The sequence below is a fragment of the Macrosteles quadrilineatus genome, unplaced genomic scaffold (genome assembly GCF_028750875.1).
Source record: "Macrosteles quadrilineatus isolate MER2022 unplaced genomic scaffold, UCM_ALF_1.0 Scaffold_8__2_contigs__length_117827958, whole genome shotgun sequence".
Classification (NCBI taxonomy): domain Eukaryota; kingdom Metazoa; phylum Arthropoda; class Insecta; order Hemiptera; family Cicadellidae; genus Macrosteles; species Macrosteles quadrilineatus.
The window spans coordinates 32,983,172-33,003,959 of NW_026542601.1; the positions used below are offsets into that span (position 1 = coordinate 32,983,172).

Consider the following 20,788-nt stretch of genomic DNA (forward strand, 5'->3'; position numbering starts at 1 on the left):
AAACATGTCGCCGTCAGTTCGGAATCCACATCGTTAGTTTTCCCATTCTATCAAGCATGTTGTGATGGCACCTTTCTTCGGCAATTACTTTTGGTCTCGGAAACCATCCGAGACTTTGTCCATCCACGACGGTCTCTTCCAGATAGGATGCCAGGCGTACCACATCCTAGTGCGGGACGATGCAGGTCTTCCAGGAGTAGAGGATAAACTGCTCAAAACCCCCGTGAGAGACCCTGTGGTAGTGCTGATACCAACTCCAAAACCGACTGTCAGGGGAAGACTTTCGGTGAGTAAAGATGTGAGAATAGTTACATACATACAACAGAGATAGTTTTTATACGTCAGTGGATTTAGAAAAAAGGCAATGCAAACTCTTTTAAGGGGAAATAGTCAAATTCAATTAAACGTTTAGTGTATATGCCAGTAGTCGAATCCGCCCCGCTAGAACCGAACGAAACGCTAGGTCAACACACACCCCATATTTTTATCATAAGATCGTCTTTTAAACAGGTAATTTAAATAAGACTGTCCATAGTTGTAAGCACACTCGAAAATTGAAAATTGAGTTATCTGAATATATGATTTAACTGGTTTAGGTAACTTAAATTTGTGTTTCAAACGAAATAATGATGAGTCTCGTTAAAATTTCAGCCAGAATTCCCAAATATAAGTCATAGAGATGAATGTATAATTATGTGAGTTGCAGTATTGACTATACACAGTCAATGGTTGCAGTGTGTAGCTTTGATTATAGAAAAGACCAGCTAATTCTTTAGACACCAAAGCCATTATTTTATCTTTCAGTGGCATTATATTACTAACGACAATTTTTTAATGGTTCACAGAACTTTAGAACCCCTAAATTGCTTTGTTGTACTACACTTAATACATGTATTTGGTAATACTGTTCATGTACAACAAAATGCTACTAAGCTTTTCGATCTGCTGACATTTTGGTTAATAATTCCCCAGGTAACATTGAAGTGGATGATAAAGGTAATGACTGTGAAAGGAAGAGAAGGGGTAGTTTAAGAGGTGGGTTAAGGTCAGCCGTCTTTACTGTCATATTTTACTTCAAGTAATTGTTGCTGCATTATTTACGACATTATTTGTTTACTAAAACATATATCAGCTAACATATATATGTAGGTATGCGGTAATATATTCGTTCTACCAACAATAATTACTTCATTACTGACGATTCAAAAACTTGCGTCTAAAAACATTAATTTCAATTTAAAAAATGCTTTAAAACTTTCAATATTTTATGTAAAATGTTTATTCAACAAATGTAGTTAAGAAAAGGAAACATCGGGATTGTCAACCCCACCCCCCTCCCATTATTTACTCAATCATTTCAGCCTTTGGACGCACGATAAGTGTTTATACCACGCAATAATATCACGCAAACAAAATGGAACTTTGATTACAAGCATGAGAAGCTTTGAGAAGTAGTGTTCTGACCTACTATTTAAGAACTATTCACAGTTATCGTTTTATCTAAATTGAAATTCGATTTTCACATAGAAGCATAACCTGAGTTAGGTGGAATAATTTGTAGACTTTAAGACAAGTTATTCGATTATGACTAAAAATAAGTAGCTATTTATAAGTGGTTATTACATAGTGCTCACCTAATGATACTGTATGAACATTTCTGATAAAAAGTATACGTTTTGGTGGTTCGAAACGGGCTCCAGCCATTATCTGATGATAATTCAATTTTCAATAGCCTTTACTAAAGAAAAAGCTGGTCTTTGTGGCATACATTGGGAGGAAACTTATTTACTTTTCATTCACATTTGGGCTCAGTTACGTCTTATATGCATTCTTAAAATATCTTACAATATAGTGATAGTTATTTGATACATAAGCCCCATGATATAGTTAGGTTGTGTTGCTTGACTGTAACCACACACAAGTTTTTCATCATAAAGATTTTAAAAATTTATTTCTCTTTTAACGGGTTAGTACAGACGTTCTTAACAACAGAGACTTTAAGATTTATCGAGACATTTATTAATTAATGGATACATTGATGAAATTCATAATGTTCAACACAATCAAACTCAGGCAACCTGTCTTTCTGCGTATTTAGTTCTACTAGTGGTCGTCCAGTGGTCAAAAACTCGACCAAAAATATGTAATTGTACAGGCTTCTCTATTTTCACCCCATGCTGTAGATAAAACATGTGATTGTATGTTAATTTCTTCCATTCGTATTGATTTTCTGTTTATATTTTGTTGTCATTTCGTCACCATCATGGCAACCTATAAGGTTCTTGTTAATTTTTTACATTTTAAATAATTTTTTTTCTTATTTTTGAACCTATTTTAATTTATAAAGGGATTGTGCACATCTACATGAAAATGTCTTTCTAACAATAGTAGGATTTTCCCTGCGATGTACACAAGCTGGGGAAAAAGTGCTAAAGAAACATGCTTGCTTATATATAGATTTGATATAATCTTTGCAAGTACATGTTTTCTAAGGAGACATTTTATTTGTTTCCAAGAACCACCGAATTATCGACGAAAGGCTGTCGAGTAAAACGACAAAACGTTTTAGTTCCCCTACGAGGCAATAACAACTTCTCTGTAGCAATCACATTGCCCTCGACAATCAATAAGCCAACCTTCTGATGTATGACCTAGCCTCAGTCCATCCTACTAATATTATAAATGAGAAAGTTTGGATGTATGGATGTAAGTTATAGCCTAACTTAATAGAGTGAATAACTTAAAAGTTTGAAAGAGTTGACACTAAGGTTTTTAATGACTGCTGAATGAATTTCTTGTTCTTTTATTGATCAAAGCAAATAACTAACTTACTGTGCCCCGCACATGCTCTCACATTATATGGCGATAGGGGGTACAGTTTCTTAACTGGGCTATGCTAATACCGATTGAAACTATTGAATTCAAAATATTGATTAATAATCGATATTTTTAATTACATCTATACTTATTATAAAAAAGAGGTGGTTGCTGTATGTGTGTATGTGTGTATGGGAAAAGTAAACTCGAAAAATACTGGTCAGATTGGGCTGAAATTTGGCATGATGATAGCTCACATTCCCGATTAACATATAGGCATATTCTTATTTCAAAAATCCTTTCGGGCTCCGCCCCAGTGGCTCTGGAGTTTCCCATGTTAACCTTATGAGAAATGGAATTACTGAATCTTTACAGCTGTTTCAATTAAATAAGATGGTTCTGTTCTATGATGTTCAATAGCATTAAAGTTACAAGGATTACCAACAGGGTGCACCACTATTATTTCTTTTACATTTATGACAACAGCTAATTTGCAACCAAAAGGTGAGTGAGCGTAGCGAACAAACTTCAACCTGGAGGCGAGTTAGCGTAGCGAACGAGCTAACCTGAAGGCAAGTGAGCGCAGCGAACGAGCTCCAACCTAAGGTGAGTGAGCGTAGCGAACGAGCTCCAACCTAAAGGTGAGTGAGCGTAGCGAACAAACTTCAACCAGGACGTGATTGAGCCATGCGAACGAGATAATCTTGAAAATTTAGAAAAATTAAACGGGGCAAAGCCCGCGGGTTACAGCTGGTTTATAATAAAAGCTGGATGGACAGGCCCGTAATAATATTTTCTTAAGACTATTTCAGCCCGTCAGTAGGCCTAAGTTCATCAGTTAAGTGTCAGTCTCTAAATAGTACTAGTATTTTTAGGTGTTGATTTTTCTCTACCCACAGTATTGATTCGTTTAAGGTTGATCTGCGGTCTGACCGTCTGACCCATGCTAAATAGAAGAATAAAAATATGGCAAGGGCAAAATACCCCCGCCGTAGCAAACCTGCAGACTAAGCAAATTTTAATAATACCTGTTGTGTTGTGAGCCTCCTACCATAGATAAAACATACTCCTTGAGGATGCTCTTACCTTACCTCTGAGCTACCTGCGCTTGTTAATACTGAGAGTTTTCAAGGGGTCAAAGAGTAGCCGACAGTCGCAATAGACGCAATACTTAAAATATTTTTGATACTACAGTTAATCTGTTAATCTGTTTAGGCATCAAGTAGTTGAATTGTTTTTCTGGGAGTTGGATAGGATACTGGTATTTGAATATATTAATTATTTAATTACCATTAGAATAGTAATGGTATTATAATTGATTCTTATAAGATTAATTAATCTTTCCCCTTAAGTTGTTCAACTATTAAAAATTAGCTCAAGTAAGTCAAAGAATATTAATTTTAAAAAATGCATTATTATAATTGTAATATTTTAAGCAGGCGTTCCTCACTGTATCTAGTATCACAACATCATCTGACGACATTTATTATAGATCCAATTTACTATGGATCCCAACCGTGCCGACCATTTCCCAACGTTGGGCCAACAATAACAATGTGTGCTACTTGGGCGGACATCCGGTATGTTAAAAGTTTACTCTTATGAGATAGTCTAAACATTTTGTTTAACTGTTTGGGAAAAAAAGGAATTATTATTGGAGTGATTTTAAGATATCTTTAATAGACGGTACATGCGATATGCTACTTGAATTATTTTTAAACGTTTTTTTGTCATGGCCCTAAAACAATGCTTTAAGGAAAAAGAGATTTGTTGTCAAAATATATTTTTTAAATGTGTGGGAAATTTATTTTACCCAGCTCGGTTGAAACAAATTACCAAAATATATTTTAAAACCTTAAACGAGCTATTTATACAATATTTCTATAATATTCATTAAAAATATTCTTAAAAGCTATATTTTTTTGGCAAATAAAATATTTTAAAAATATCTTTTACTAAATTATTTTGTCTTAATATATTAAAAATATTTTTTAAATATATTCAACTGGAAAATAAAAAAATATTTACAAATTATCTTTTATAAACCATTAAACATAATTTTAAAATAGTTTAAAACTATTATGTTAACATATTATTCAAAAATTAAAAAAAATATATTTTAAAAATATAAATAATTGAAAACATTATAAAAACCCCCCCCCCCCCCCCCCCCCCACCCCCCTTAAATACCCCTTAAGTACCCTTTTAAATTCATTTTTAATTAATAAACGACATGTTTCGACACTTAGGTCATAGTCATGTTTACATTTACAAATACAATAACAAAAATAATATTATTTTTTTATTGTATTTGTAAATGTAAACATAACTATGACCTAAGTGTCGAAACATGTCGTTTATTAATTAAAAATGAATTTAAAAGGGTACTAATGTTCTTATAATGTTTTCAATTATTTATATAGTAGTAGCCCTAATCACAATCATAATTATTTTAAAAATAATATTAAAATATATTAAATATTTTTAAGATGGATATATATTTTAAAAATATTTATAAAATATCCTTGTACTGTCTGGGGTGTTATATAATTGTGTTTCTGAGCTGAAAATTTGTAGATTAGATTAGTTTTGTAAGACGCTGGCCACCAGATACTGGTGTGAATTTAAAAATGAGAATGACTGAAGTAATAATAATAATTATTGACAACACGTTAACTAAATAGGCCCATGTTTAGCTAGTTAACTTATTTAACCAAATAAAATATTGGGGGCGCTACAGCTGTTAGAGCCCTTATCTTAATATTAAATTGCTCTATCTACTATGTTTTATGTCTGCAAACTAAACAACAACAAATTGTAGGGGGGTTTCAGGACCACAAATCAATGCAATACTTCGATCGGTAGACTCGGATATAATTTATGTTTTCTGCGGTATGACCTAAACCAAGGCCACACTAAAAAAAGGTTTTTTAGTGTGGCCTTGCCTAAACCATTGACTAAAGTCTGTGCCTAAACCCACGGCTATGCCTGGACACTACATTTTTGATTATAACCACCGCATTCTCCTCAACTATTAGCTACAACAGCAACACTAGCTAATGCGGTGGCTAGCAACAGTTGTTTATCATGCAACCCCGCAGTCACGAAACAATGACATCACGCAAACTGTATAACCTTCGACCCTACCTGTTTACTACGACGACCCTCACAGATACGTTATAAATTAGTGCTTTACTCAAAATTGGTTTTATAAGTAGGTCTATCATAATATCAAAGCATGATCATATTCTGTTGTTGTATAGCACTTTCTTTTGTTGCAAATGCTAAATAATCCTCATAATCATGCAAGGTAATATTTCTACTTATATTATCTTATTTTAAAACTTTCATGGTATTTCAAATTATTGATACCTATTAATTTTTGATTGTGTATAACAACATTTTTGATCATGTTTGCAAACTCCAAATGTAAGAGAATGTTCAAAATCATGCTCTTGTTAATGTATCGTTTATATCCAGAGAATAAGAGTAGGCACTATCACTTAGCTAATCTTTATTCTCTGAGTATAATATTCATCCGTATCCGTCAACCCTTCCTACATGCAATAGCCTCCCAACAAACCAGACAATATTGACTATATTCAGTACAGGAACCTACACCACCACACAAGACTAGAAATGCATCAGAATTCACCTTTCCAATCTATAATCTATCACTTACAGAAAGAAACCCGCCCTAAAGGAGCTGCATACTTCAGCCTCCTTCCATAATAACTTATTAATCAAGTGAATAATTCAACCACCTCAAAGCTATGGGTTTTCCTAGGCGCGGAAGCGGAGCGCAGCGAGAGGAACGAGGAGAGCGGACTCCCCTTGTCTTAGGTAGTGTAATGTTACTGTTTTCCTAGAAACGGAGCGCAACGCCATGTTAACTGCTTTTCAGATCTCCGCCCTTTGCTCTCCGCGCTCCTCTTCCGCGTTTGGGAAAACCCGGCTTTAAGAAGAAACCCCTGAAGATTGGCTGCTGGGAAGGCTCTTCTACGTTGAAAAAGAATTTACTCAAACATAACCCAGATAAGTGTAATCTGTAAAATGTAATCTGTTTTTGCAATCACCAAACCACCTGTAAACATCATTTCATGTCACTGTCCTATTTGCAATGAACATCTAAATAATCATATTAAAACTGTCTATCGTCTATTCTCTTCTGTAAGGCAACCAATATGTTTTCTATGGAATCCATGTTCATCGAGGTTATTTGCAAGCTGCGTGACACAAAAAAGGTGTTGACATTCCGTGTGCACAAATGTTTGAGAAACTTCACGTTCGTGCGTGAGAGATGAGATTTAACAGTGCGCAACACGCTATTGGAGAAGATATTTACATTCCCAAGGCTATCATTAAAGAGCTGGAAAATATGTACTGTGTACCTAATCCAAGCAACGTATTTTGATGATTTTTACTTTTTCTGGGCTCACCATTCTTATTTCAGCTGTGTTTTTTCGATACGGACGAAATGAGAGTTTAAAAAACAAAAATTATAAAATAAGTTTATAATTTTTTAATTATAAAATTAAACTGTTATAACCTAACCTGACTAACCAAACTTGCCGATAATGAAAACAATTGAATAAAGGTTTACTAATCAAAAGCATAGCTATGTTCATAAAATAAAATTATAAATGCCTCAAATTCTAACAAAAGATTAACCGTTAAGAAGTAATCGCATTCTAAGCAAAATCTTTGAAAAAATTTCGTGTCACCGGTGGGAACCGATCTGGTTACCTCGTGGAAATCAGCCGATTACTTTATCCACTACACCACGAACACAGATGGAAACACGAAACACTTTGTTTCGTTGCGGTAATGGTGTTTTCTCAAGAGAAGAGAGTGACGTCACGCCATAACTGCCAATAGAATTCTCTCATTTCTCCTTATCGAAAACCACAGCTGAAATAAAAATTTTGCTTCTGGCACTAGATTAAAATGCTTAAAGCGGTCGATGAAAATTCCTCCCTCTTATCGTAGGTGGTACGATACTAGGCCTACTACAACACATAGAGGAAGAATATTTTCAAATATATTTTAAGTATTTTCAAATATTGTGAAAAGAAGTTATTTCAGCTAGTTATTATTTAGTTTTGTTGTGTGAACAAGTCATGACATAAAATTGGCAATGACAAAGGTTTTTTTAAAAGAAAAACTGATTAGCTTAGATTTACTTTAAATTTATAAAAATAATTGTTTTTGCCATTATACACGTTGTGTTAGTTTTCTAAACTCCTCTGTAATTTAATTGTTGTCGTCATTTTCTGCTCAATTGATTTTTCGTACGTGCTAAAATCTGTTTGTGAAGACTTTTGTGCGAAATTGATTGTGAGAACTATTGTGAATATGAAGGACAGTCTTTTCAAGCCCTTTTATGAAGATGAATCATGTGATTCCATTTTGTGTACTCTTGTCACGCAAAGGCTACATTGCATGTTCTGGATGAAGAGTTTACTCTATCTTTACAATTTCAAATCAGTTTTTTCAACAAAGAATCGAATATTGTTGAAAACTTTGTGGACTCTTTGTTATAGTCACGACACGATAACTTCCGCGTATAACAAAATATTAAGTACTTTACCGGAATTGCTATGACCTTTATTCGGGGGTTATAAAGAAAAATAGTTAGAAGCATAGACAAAATACTCCCTTGCTAGAACCTTGATGAATGAAACCAGCTGGCCACCTGAGCACCTGATCGGCCAAAACTTCTGTGCACGTGGAGGGGTGCACTATACTAGCCACGGCCCCCTTTAACTCCAGGCCGCGGCCTTTTGCAAGTAGTTGTGTAACAGCTGTTTTGTTTGGAGACAGCTAATGATATTTGTGTATTTTTAAAAAATACGAAAGCTTGGTTACTGGGCTATGAAAATTGACTCCATTTTAAATGTACCGAAGTATATTTTCAATTTATATTGTTTTGGTTTTTAATTCTATATGTTTTATTTTCGATCTTTTAACAAATTAATGTTCATAAATTTAAATGCATAGTACGCGAATTAATGAGCTGGTGTCACCTTGCCTGCCATGTTATCTTAAGGGACGTCTGGCGCTAAACAACACTACTTGCAACGTTGCCAATTCTACCAGGCCGCGCCCTGGAGTTAAGGTGGCCGTGTACTACAGTAGACGAACTAAAACCTAAAACATACGGGTAGTGGTTATTGGCAGTGTTGGGGGTAGGGGTGAGTGAGTAGCAAGACACAAATGTTTTCACAAAAGTACCCCCGCCAACTCCCTCGCCAAGACCCGACCGGATTTGGTCGTGAGCACAGAAACTTAGGCCGAAATGTAGTTAGTAGCCTACTTAGTAACAAAGCTATAGAGGTGGCTATGTATAATCTCATCTCATTCAAATTTATCGTTTACTCATCCCCACGTTAAAAAATACGCATTCCGAAGCGTCAGCATAGAATAAGTCTAATGCTAGATAATCTGAAATAGAGACTGCCTTGTATAGAATGAAATCATACATCGAATTTTTCCTAGATTCATTATAATATACTTTAGTTTAGAGTTATGCGCAATCATTATCTGTAGAAACTACAATTAGTTTTCTATAATCAAAGGCCCAATTGTATAGCAAGGAGCTTAAAGCTTAATTTGGTTGGCGTCACTGCCTATCGGGAAAAAGTTCAGTCAGCCAGCGAGTCAGCTCCAGTCCAGTCCACTCCAGTCCACTGTCCAGTGTTCCAGCTGCTGCTGGTGCTGGTTAGCTCAAGTTTTCTTTCAGGCAATGTCACTCACTTTGTTACAAAACATCAACAACAATATAACCTTACATTTTTATCTGTCGTCCACAAAAGTCACGCAAGAATGTCATTGTTAAGCACTTAACTATTTAACTGCGTTAGCAAGATTCCAATTGCGTTAGACTTCTACAACACGCGTCTAGGTAGTTTGATCCTAGTAAGCAACCAACTATGACAATTATCAATATTTATCCTGAAAAAAAGACAAAAGTAAGTGTTTATATTTCTCCTATCTTTAACTTAATACAACTATTTTTATAAACCTACCCCTTCAGAGAAGGTTTTGCAGTGAAGAGCTAGTCCATTATAAAAAATACAACTAAACTTTGTCGAAATTTCTGTCTTAAATTAAACCTGAAATTTACACTTTTAAATTATCACACATAGGCCTAGCCTAAGTTAAGTTAACATAATGGAAAATAATATCATCGCGACCAAAGGACTTGACGTATGTACAAGCGCCAATAAAATTTCTAACTTGTCGTAAATACGCTTATTGACCTGGTTACTTAACACCGTTATTTTTATTTTATGTGAGCTCTTTTAGCTCAACATTTAAGTCTATCACTTATGTAACTCCATCTAGTTTATAAAAAATATTGAACTAAACGTAAGTTAGGCCCCTAATTTTCAGATGCTTCAATCTATGACTACTCTAAGTTATTTCAGATAATTTAGTTAGATCATATTATAATACTTTCAGTTTTAAGCTAACTTGGGCGTTAGTTACTTGATCGAAGCTACCGTCAGTTGGGGCTACTATGAACGAGAAGTAAAAAAATGTTTTGACTCTGTGTACCACACATTAAATAGGCTATGTCATATTGTCATATCCTGTAACTTATCTAATACACATTTTCTAATTCCTTAGTTTAGGCTATTTAATATTCAAGAAGAAGAAGAATATTATATATATCATACAGTTTAGTGCAGAATTGTTTAAAAAAATATTAACTGAGACCACGTTTTTTCCCCCTAAAAAATTAACCCCCCCAAACATTATGTAACACAAAAAATTATAAAAGATTGGGCCTTTTAACTTGGGTATTTTTTTATAATACCTTAGTTAATTGGGTTGATATTAATGTATCTTAAAAAAAATAAAAACACCAAAAAATGTTTGGTACAGTGCAAGGTTCCGATCCGCCACCATCTGGCTCATGGGTAGTGGTGCAATATGCCTCTAAAAAAGAGATTTATCATTATTTCATAGGGCAAAAATCATTAGTTCATATGAGAAGGGAGCTGAGGTAAAATTCCTAAGGAACCAGGGAAAAAATAAGTTCATCTGGCCCTCTCAGGAAGATTTTGACAACATAGCATACAGTTATATGGTACAAGTTCTCTCCGAACCGTCAATAATATCTTCACAAGGATCAGGTGTAACCTTCAATGCTGACCTCAGCAACTACCGGGTACAGTAGGCTATCATGTAAAAGAAAAAAAAGGAAGAAAAAACTGTAAATAGGTCCTTTTTAAGTCTTTAGTCAAGTATGGATGCTCTTTTGACGACTTTTTTTGGGATGTTTTTAAAGACACTTAAGTGCAGATAAAAAATAACGATTTTTCACTCTAATAGATATTCATTAATACCGTAACTTAATTAAGAATTAAGTGTAACCATAACCAGGCCTCTGGAAGAACTAGAAAAAAATTATACTTAATGGAGTCGTAAATCACAAATTTTTCAGTGAGTTGTTTAAGTTTTTACTTAGACCCTAGTAAAATTGTAATATTTAATATTTTTAAATTTTTTTGTAGGCCTATGTATTTGTTTATTGAAACCCCAGCTTTTTTATGGTGTATCAAAGAAGCTCCTAGGTTTAACAGTGCCAGAGATATAAGAGGTTAAAGTATAGTCAAGATTAAGTCAAGGTTAAGATATAGTCAACGTTAAAGTTTATGTTCATAGAAGCCCCATCCACAGGGCTACTTTGAACAGTCACAAAAATATATATTTTTTATCTATAACATCTCAATTTTTTTAACATGCACAAGTTATAGATAACATCCATCCACATAATATGGTGCGAGAATTGAATCTTTTGTATGTAGGCCTAGGCCTATAGTTTTGAAGTTATTAATTTTTTAAGTAAAGTAATTTTTTAACAAAGTAACCCCCATCTCACGGTGCCAAAAATTAAAGTGGGTAGTAATAAATTAAATGAATGCCGCCAGCCACACTAAGCGAACCACGACCACTTGTGGCATAAAACAGGATTTTTTTTTAGATCAGGCGATAAATAAGCTCCCCTTGTTATTTCATGACACCAGCCACAATAGGCGACAAGTCGCTAACTCACACACCGAGATCCTGCTCTATTTTACTGTCAGCTTATTCTGTTCATTTTTTGTCTGACAGTAGGCCTAAATTAATAAATTATGGAAAATATACTGTTTGATACAGATATTGACAAAATAAACATGCCTGTATTTCTACAAAATGTTATAACCATAAAGGATTATAAACCCCCAAAGCAGAATGGTTCCTACGTGTCTGCAACGGCCTGTGAAAACCTCAAAATGTGTCCGCAAGCGCTAAAACTAAAAAGCTAAATAATGACTTATATACCGGTATATATATATATATATATATATATATATATATATTCACTCTTTAGGGCTACTAGTAATATAGTTAAATAAAATAAGTAAATTTCAATAACTTGTATAGCCTACTTTTAAAACAAAAAACTAAAAAACTATTAAGGGGTAGGCATAATCAGGTTATTTAAATTTACTTTTTTTTAAATACGTATATATATATACACATACCTTAACAAGTGTTAACAAGGTCTTCAGAAGTAAAACTTTAAATGTACTATAGTTTCTTTATATAAACACACTAGGGATGGACGGGATTGAAATTTTAGTTCGGGACGGGACGGGACGGGATTTTTATTTCCTTCCCGATTTTCGGGACGGGATGGGACAGGATTTTTTTCTGTGCATAAAAAAAGTACTGTATTGCAGTTACCAAAAAAGACATACGAAATCAATTTTTACCATTTGTGGCACTGATCTATAAAAACCAAAAAATGGGTAACAATTTACAGGTACCAATAGAAACTTGTGACTCGCGGGTCACGGGGTGATCGTCTGTAGAACTCACGGTCACGGCGCGATCGTCGTCATGACTCGCGGTCACGGCGCGATCGTCGGTATGACTCCGCGGTCACGGGGTTATCGTCGGTATGACTCCACGGTCACGGCGCGATCGTCGGTATGACTCGCGGTCACGGCGCGATCGTCGGTATGACTCGCGGTCACGGCTCGATCGTCAGCATGACTCCGCCATCACGGCATGATCGTCAATATGACTCCGCGGTCACGGCGCGATCGTCGATAGGACTCCGCGGTCACGGGGTTATCGTCGGTATGACTCCACGGTCACGGCGCGATCGTCGGTATGACTCCGCGGTCACGGGGTTATCGTCGGTATGACTCCACGGTCACGGTGCGATCGTCGTCATGACTCGCGGTCACGGCGCGATCGTCGGTATGACTCGCGGTCACGGCTCGATCGTCAGCATGACTCCGCCATCGCGGCATGATCGTCAGTATGACTCCGCGGTAACGGCGCGATCGTCGGTAGGACTCTGCGGTCACGGCGCGATCGTCGGTAGGATTCCGCGGTCACGGCACGATCGTCGGTATGACTCGCGGTCACGGCGCGATCGTCGGTAGGACTCCGCGGTCACGTCGTGATCGTCGGTATGACTCGCCATCATGGCATGATCGTCAGTATGACTCGCGGTCACGGCGCGATCGTCGGTAGGACTCCGCGGTCACGTCGTGATCGTCGGTATGACTCGCCATCATGGCATGATCGTCAGTATGACTCGCGGTCACGGCGCGATCGTCGGTATGACTCCGCGGTCACGGGGTTATCGTCGGTATGACTCCACGGTCACGGCGCGATCGTCGGTATGACTCGCGGTCACGGCGCGATCGTCGGTATGACTCGCGGTCACGGCTCGATCGTCAGCATGACTCCGCCATCACGGCATGATCGTCAATATGACTCCGCGGTCACGGCGCGATCGTCGATAGGACTCCGCGGTCACGGGGTTATCGTCGGTATGACTCCACGGTCACGGCGCGATCGTCGGTATGACTCCGCGGTCACGGGGTTATCGTCGGTATGACTCCACGGTCACGGTGCGATCGTCGTCATGACTCGCGGTCACGGCGCGATCGTCGGTATGACTCGCGGTCACGGCTCGATCGTCAGCATGACTCCGCCATCGCGGCATGATCGTCAGTATGACTCCGCGGTAACGGCGCGATCGTCGGTAGGACTCTGCGGTCACGGCGCGATCGTCGGTAGGACTCCGCGGTCACGGCACGATCGTCGGTATGACTCGCGGTCACGGCGCGATCGTCGGTAGGACTCCGCGGTCACGTCGTGATCGTCGGTATGACTCGCCATCATGGCATGATCGTCAGTATGACTCCGCGGTAACGGCGCGATCGTCGGTAGGACTCCGCGGTCACGGCGCGATCGTCTGTATGACTCGCGGTCACGGCGTGATCGTCGGTATGACTCGTGGTCACAGCGTGATCGTCGGTAGGACTTCGCGGTCACGGCGCGATCGTCGTTATGACTCCGCGGTCACGGCGTGACTGTCGGTATGACTCCGCGGTCACAGCCCGATCGTCGTTATGACTCGCGGTCACGGTGCGATCGTCGGTCCAATAATCGCGGCCACGGCGCGATCGTCGTTATGACTCCGTAAATGTGTCCTCAGGCCCGCGTTTCTCGGCGTTTCGTGTCCGCGACAATGTCGCAGCGTCGCTCGTTGTTCTGCTTTGGGGTTATAAACTTAAGCATATTTTATGGTAATATAGGAATCTGAATTCTTGTTTGTTTTACACAACGTTGTCTTCAATGTCACATAGCTCATAAAAGATATGCTCATTTAAAAATTCTACAAACAATTCGCAGTTTGAAAACATCTCTAAATAATGTTGTCAGGGAGTGATAATAACGATGTTCCAGGGAATACACTCTAAATCTGCATTTTATCTTCCTTTTAGCAAATTTCCTGCAGGTTCAATCCTTAATCCTTCCTTTTTTAGCGCCTGACCATCCCATGTGCCTTATTTAAAGTCATGGCAAAGGTTCTTACTTTTAAGGGAAATTCTTTTTTAGTAAGTTTGAAAGGATATCGGATAACTGCGTAGTATTACAGTTTAACCAAAGTCAGCCAACTTCGCTTTGATAGTGTAAGTGCCCAAAAGAGCTTCAACCAATCTTGGACCCTGCTTAGGTTTCTCATCAACTAGAAAATAAAGTTCTTTTTAGCATGAGGTAAAAAACCTAAAGGGCTTAATGAGCTTAAAAACTCTAATGAATACAACAGAGCATTCTACGTCCCTTGGTAAAAAAAACTGATTTAAACCGTTTCCTGTCGGTCACATATCCGACACGACATAACCATTCATTGAGTACCTGTAATAAAAAAAAAGATAAGAGGTGATGTTTGAAAATGGACTTCTTCAATATAAATAGAATGGTTGGTAGGTATGTCAAAATGAAGGCTTTGTGGTAATAAAGAAATATAAAAGTTAAAGAATCCATGTGGTAGGCTACTTACTCTTGAGTTGTTCTTGTTTATACTTCTTTTAAGTGAATAATCTGATTTCATCTCCAGGGTTATTTATCATAGAAAGCAAATTATGTTGGTCGACGTAAACACAAACAATAATTGTTTTTTTATAATTTTTTTATAATTGTTTTCACAAACAATAATAATTTGTTTTTTTATTAATTTAATTCACATGCCTCAGCTGATAGAATAACGTAAATAAACATTTCAAGTTCATTACTTGCAGAATGATATAAGATATAACAGTTCGTTTTTACAAAATACTATTAGAAAATAAGTGATTTGTATACTTCCTTGATGTAGTGGGTAAAAGGAGCTTTAAAATGACACCTCATTAATCGAAATTGGTGAAGAATTAAGGAAGTTACATGGTGTACCGACAAAATAAAGGACTTTTGAAATAATTTTTGTTTGTTTTGATGAATTTAATTCACACATAGTCAAGTCACGTTCAAGCCTAAATTACTTGTAGAATGATTTAATGCTCAACTGTAAATAAGTCTGATTAATATTGTAAAAAAATATGATTATTGATTTAACTGGTGGAGTTAAATCAAAGTTCTGTGTATACTTTGCATTACTTTGTTAACTAAAACATGTGTTTTTGTAGCAAATTTTGGACCGTGGCAGTTCTTTGCCATCGGATGACTATGATGACTGGGAATCCAGGTATATGATGCGAACAGACTTTGATGATTTTGGAGACAAACATAGTGAAGTGTAAGTACGTAAGGCTTAGGCATACAATAGATAAGAATCTTAAAGAGTTTGACTCATTTATTTTAGTTAGGCTATTTGTGAAATTTCATATTTTCTTTTCCAAAATGTTATATGGATCGCAGGTCAAGGTTTGCAATCGAAAAAAAAAATGATGACTATTTTCTAATGATGATTTTGAGTCATGCACCTCTCATATTTCTGTGATTCCAAGATGACAGACGTGGGTAGCTACGATTGTGAGGAATAATCATGATGTTTGCAACTATTCCTCACTGTGTAGCCGCGACCCAATTTCAGCGGTTTAGTCTTGCACACATCCCTAACTTAAGTAAATACACTAAAGTAACTAGGCACCCTGATATAATGTAAAACTCTGATGTAAATGCGACTCGACTTGAGCCTATAGTATGGATTGATGTATTACAGTTATTTATAAAATAAATATCTTATTTCCTTAAAGACCTAGATAGCCTTCAGTGTTATCATTGTCTGAAGTCATGGAAGAACTTTATAGAAAATGCTACTATGGTGGTGTCATTGCATAAAGATTTTTTTTATAAATGGCCCATAACATGACAACATTTTAAAGTTTCTGTGGGACTATTTGCTATTACTGTGTGATAAAAAAACAATTATTCTATGCATCAATTATCATAAGGAAGCTCTTTTGAAACTCTTTAAATTTGTTTACGAGAACTTCTGTTTACAAACGTATAATTTTTTAATTTATATATATTGTTGTTGATATCATAAGTGTTTCTGGTACTTGACAATTCACTGATAAACTGTAATGTTCAAGTACCTTACTTTATTATGCTTGATTTACTTTCAAACTAGCTTTTCTAATAGTAAATTGTATAGGCCTACATGTTAAATATATATTTTAATTTTATCACTTTGATTTTATTTTGTGCTTGTTTTGGATTTTGTTAAGTCAAAATACTTTTCACAAATTATTACCTTTTGTAGATTTGAGGTCAAATTCTAAAATACAATTTAAAATGTTTATCTAAACAACAAAGGCCACTTAATAGATTAAATAATACTCAATCCTGATCCATAGAAAATGATAATTATTGACATTGAATTCAATCTTTGAATGATGTTCAGTCTAGTAAACCAAACTGCTCTACAAGCTTTGTTTTTGTTTTTTACTTTAAAAACTTTACATTTCTTGAACAAAAAGTGAAACGTTTGATTAAAAAATGGTGTAAGTACAAAGTATTTACATAACTACAGTATAAGTATTTTAGCATTATGGCACCTCTAACATAGGGCACCCTAACAGTATATTATTTAAATACGCGTAGTTTCCTCCTTTTATTAATGGAGTTAGATATAGTAAAAAACAATTTGTTGACTGTTCTCAAGGAATACCTAAGTTATTTCTTCCAGTTTTTAGATTACTGCAATTTATTTAACACAAGAATTTTATACGTCTAGCCCTATCTGTAGTCAAAATTACATTTAAATTGTAATTTATGTCGAAGGTAGTTAAACATTCATTTTTGTGGTAGATACAACATTTGTTCTACCACTGAGTGTTTTTGCTAATTACTATTTTGCAAGTCTAGAAAGGCCTAGTTACTAAGTTAAAAAAATTTAAAAATTTACACGTTACTCATCTAGACATGACAGTAAATGGTTAATTGTTTTGTCATGAAATATGAAATCATGATTGATTCACACTAACTTATAAGGATGAGAAAGGCATTAGTGTTATAAGAAATTCTGTGGACAAGCCTTTTTTATATATTGGAAAATTATTTTTTTTATATCCTGTACCAGGTTAATAAATAAGTAAAAATAAATCAACTATTGCACATCGATGAATATTTTATAAACAAACCTACTGTGTATTTTAGTTTGCATGGTGTATTATTCTAGACCCTTGGCTAAGACCACCCTTTGATTCTACTGTAAGTTTCAATTTGAGGATACGCCTCCGTAACATTTTTTCTATTTTTAAAATTTATACTATAAATAGTATTTTGTTAACTTTGTTTTAATGAAATACAAGGAAAAATAATATAAAATATTTCCTACCCTTGGTGTTGGTAAAAGTTAATTATTTTTAATCTCTTTTAAAGTTGTTTTTAGGTTTTTTAAACATTTTGTGTATTTGAAATAACAACTTCGCCAATATTTCTGAATTTTTAATTTTTATGAGGCCTTTCGCCAGCTATGCTTGCATCATCAGACACTTCACAAAACTGAAGGTTATGTTTATGTTTAAAAATACAATTATAAATTTTAAATTGCAATGTTACATGTCATATATAGCCCATTCACTTCATTCATCATTTTAGTTATATAATTTACTCCTTTTATTGTACCAAAATTCGCCATATAGCCTATTTAAATAAATTGTCAGAAAATGTATAGTAAATTTGAATTATATTATCCTTAAATCACCCCTCAGAAACCATCATCACATTTTAAAATATATTGTTTATTTCAACAATTATTGTTAATAAAATCCTGTAACCTGTAATTAAGTCCATAGTTGCAATAACACTTTTATCCAAAATTATTAATTGAGCGGAGCGAGCGAAGCGAGCGAAGCTCTTTGGGATCGACTTCAATGCAAACAATATAACACCATCACTCAATAACGGCTGAACACATTTCAGCCAAACTTAACAAGACTACTTAGACTAATAATGAGATGGTTTGTAAACAAACAAATTTCAATTAGATAATGCTAATGCAATTTAAAACGAACTTAAAATTTCCAATTTTTAACATTAGGCTTATGGGACTAAAGTAGCTATGACAGTTTTTTTGTTTACAAGAAAAATGTAAACAAGAGAATCATAAGGTATTTCTTAACTTTCTATACTTTTCTTTTAAACGTTTTTAAGCCATTCCTATGATTTTAATAAACAAGAAAATGCCGTTAAAACATTTTTTAAGGCGCGAAATTCACTGAAAATCGAGAAAATATACGGAACTACTTTCTCAATGCGCGGAGCATAAACAAGGAGCGGAGGGATACGGACCGGTTACTTCTTTCTTGGGAACCTATTTATGTTGCCAGCTGATTAGAAACAGCCAATGATAGAAATCAGGATTTAATAAGCGATATATCGAACCGCATCGAAATCTATATTTAATCCGATAATACCTCATAGGTTATATTATGTTGAATTACATCGACGGTACAGTAAGTTATTACACTTATTGATAAAACTCAGATTGAACACTGATCTAATTTAGGCATGTGGGGAAGGTAGGTCGGGGTTTATGAGTATTCGTGACTACACTAAGTGTTTTGAAGTAAGGTTAGATTAGGAAGTTTAAGTGTAGGTTTATAGGTAGGTGATCGGGTTGTTTATTTGTGTTGCACCATATAATTTTTATCTTTTGGAATGGAATAGTTGGTTAAGGTTAAACGGGGAAACGATTTCAAAAATACTTGCATATGGTCTTAACTTAACAAACCATCTACAGTATTCTAGCTTTGACTTTATATAAAGTCAATGATTCTAGCAAATTATTACATACTGACCAAAAGAAAAGAGAACATTTGGATTTGGACCTTTGACCATAGCAAAACTAACATATAATTTATGGAATGTGATAAGTTGTATATAATTTATATACTATTCATTTATATACTATATATATCATTTATATACTATACATCATATTCTGTAATATTAATAATTGTTAGGCAAATCCTTATTTTAATGGCTCGGCTGAAAATGGAATCTGCATTTTGTGAAACAGTAATTTGGTAACAATTCAGTCATTTCAAATGTTGATAACAGTAGCCTATCCTATATAAATACTGTTATTTGATTGCCAAGCCACGGACTATACATACGTCCAGTTGCAACCGTAATAAGTAAACCTGGGCTTATAGAAGTACACTTTTAACCACGGTATGGATAATTAATTGTCTAGGCCTGTCCAGAAGTAAATTATATTATCTACATTGTATATTTAAGGCATGTCTTCCCTACTTATTATATTATTCTGTTTTCACTTAAATCAGCTGAATGCGATGTTTACTTATTACTTATGTTTTTCCTACATTTCAGCCATCTTTTTTTATTGTTCAATAAGCAAGTCTTTTTGCAGTTTTTACATTTTTACACATCGAAATACATGACTAATAATTCAGTTTATTTTAGTCTTTTAAAGGCGTTTTACATTTGAGTCTTACATTAAAATAGCCCTACATATTTCGTAGGCCTATGTTTTATCTTTGACTATCAATACAACTAGACATTCCATCCCCATGTTGAATTTGCAGCCAGCATTTTCATCAAAATCTACTGTATTCAATGGCCAATGGTATTATTAAGGCCAGTATTAAAATGCCGTCGCTAAATCGTCCTAATAATGGCAGAAGACGTACATTCTAGTTACATTACAATCATATCCTCCATCAAGAATACTTGGTATTAACAATCATAAATTATTTCCAGCAAAGAAAGCTGAGTTTAACGCATATGTAATCTTTGGTTTACCGATGTTTATGCTGTACAGTTGAATTTAAATGTCACATTTCCTCTCCTGTTTTCATACAATACTCGTTTTTTAATAGGTACTGTTTTTTTATACTTAAATACTTTTACCAATTGTAAGGGTGAAAAATGAAGTCCAATGTTTTTGTTGTAGGCTACAGTTGAATTTGAATGTTACATTTCCTTTCTCTTTTTTATACTTGAATGCCCTTTTTGGATGTTAATATCAGATTCCAACTACTGTAATATTTTCCCGGTCAAAACTACCATAATGCACTTCTCGAAGAGGTAAATTTGAATTATTATAATTTTAATCTTTAAAACCAGCATTAGTAAATAAATCTATTGACCTTTTTACATTTAGTTACTTATACAAATATCAAATCACGTTTGTTCCGCTCAA

The 20,788-nt window shown here is 35.3% G+C and overlaps 1 protein-coding gene across 3 annotated transcripts in view; it reads left to right on the forward strand.

Moving 5' to 3' along the window:
• LOC128999978 (5'-3' exonuclease PLD3-like) overlaps positions 1-20,788 on the forward strand; it is a 38,950-nt gene continuing 18,162 nt past the window's right edge. Inside the window, exons 1-2 of one of the 3 annotated variants that reach the window (XM_054426803.1) lie at positions 1-286; positions 15,801-15,910. In XM_054426803.1, coding sequence (XP_054282778.1) covers positions 65-286; positions 15,801-15,910 — 332 coding nt within the window. In that variant the 5' untranslated portion in view covers positions 1-64. Of the gene's footprint in view, positions 287-9,575; positions 9,789-15,800; positions 15,911-17,017; positions 17,121-20,788 lie in introns of those variants that run through there. The other 2 variants (XM_054426804.1, XM_054426805.1) reach the window with 2 other exon arrangements.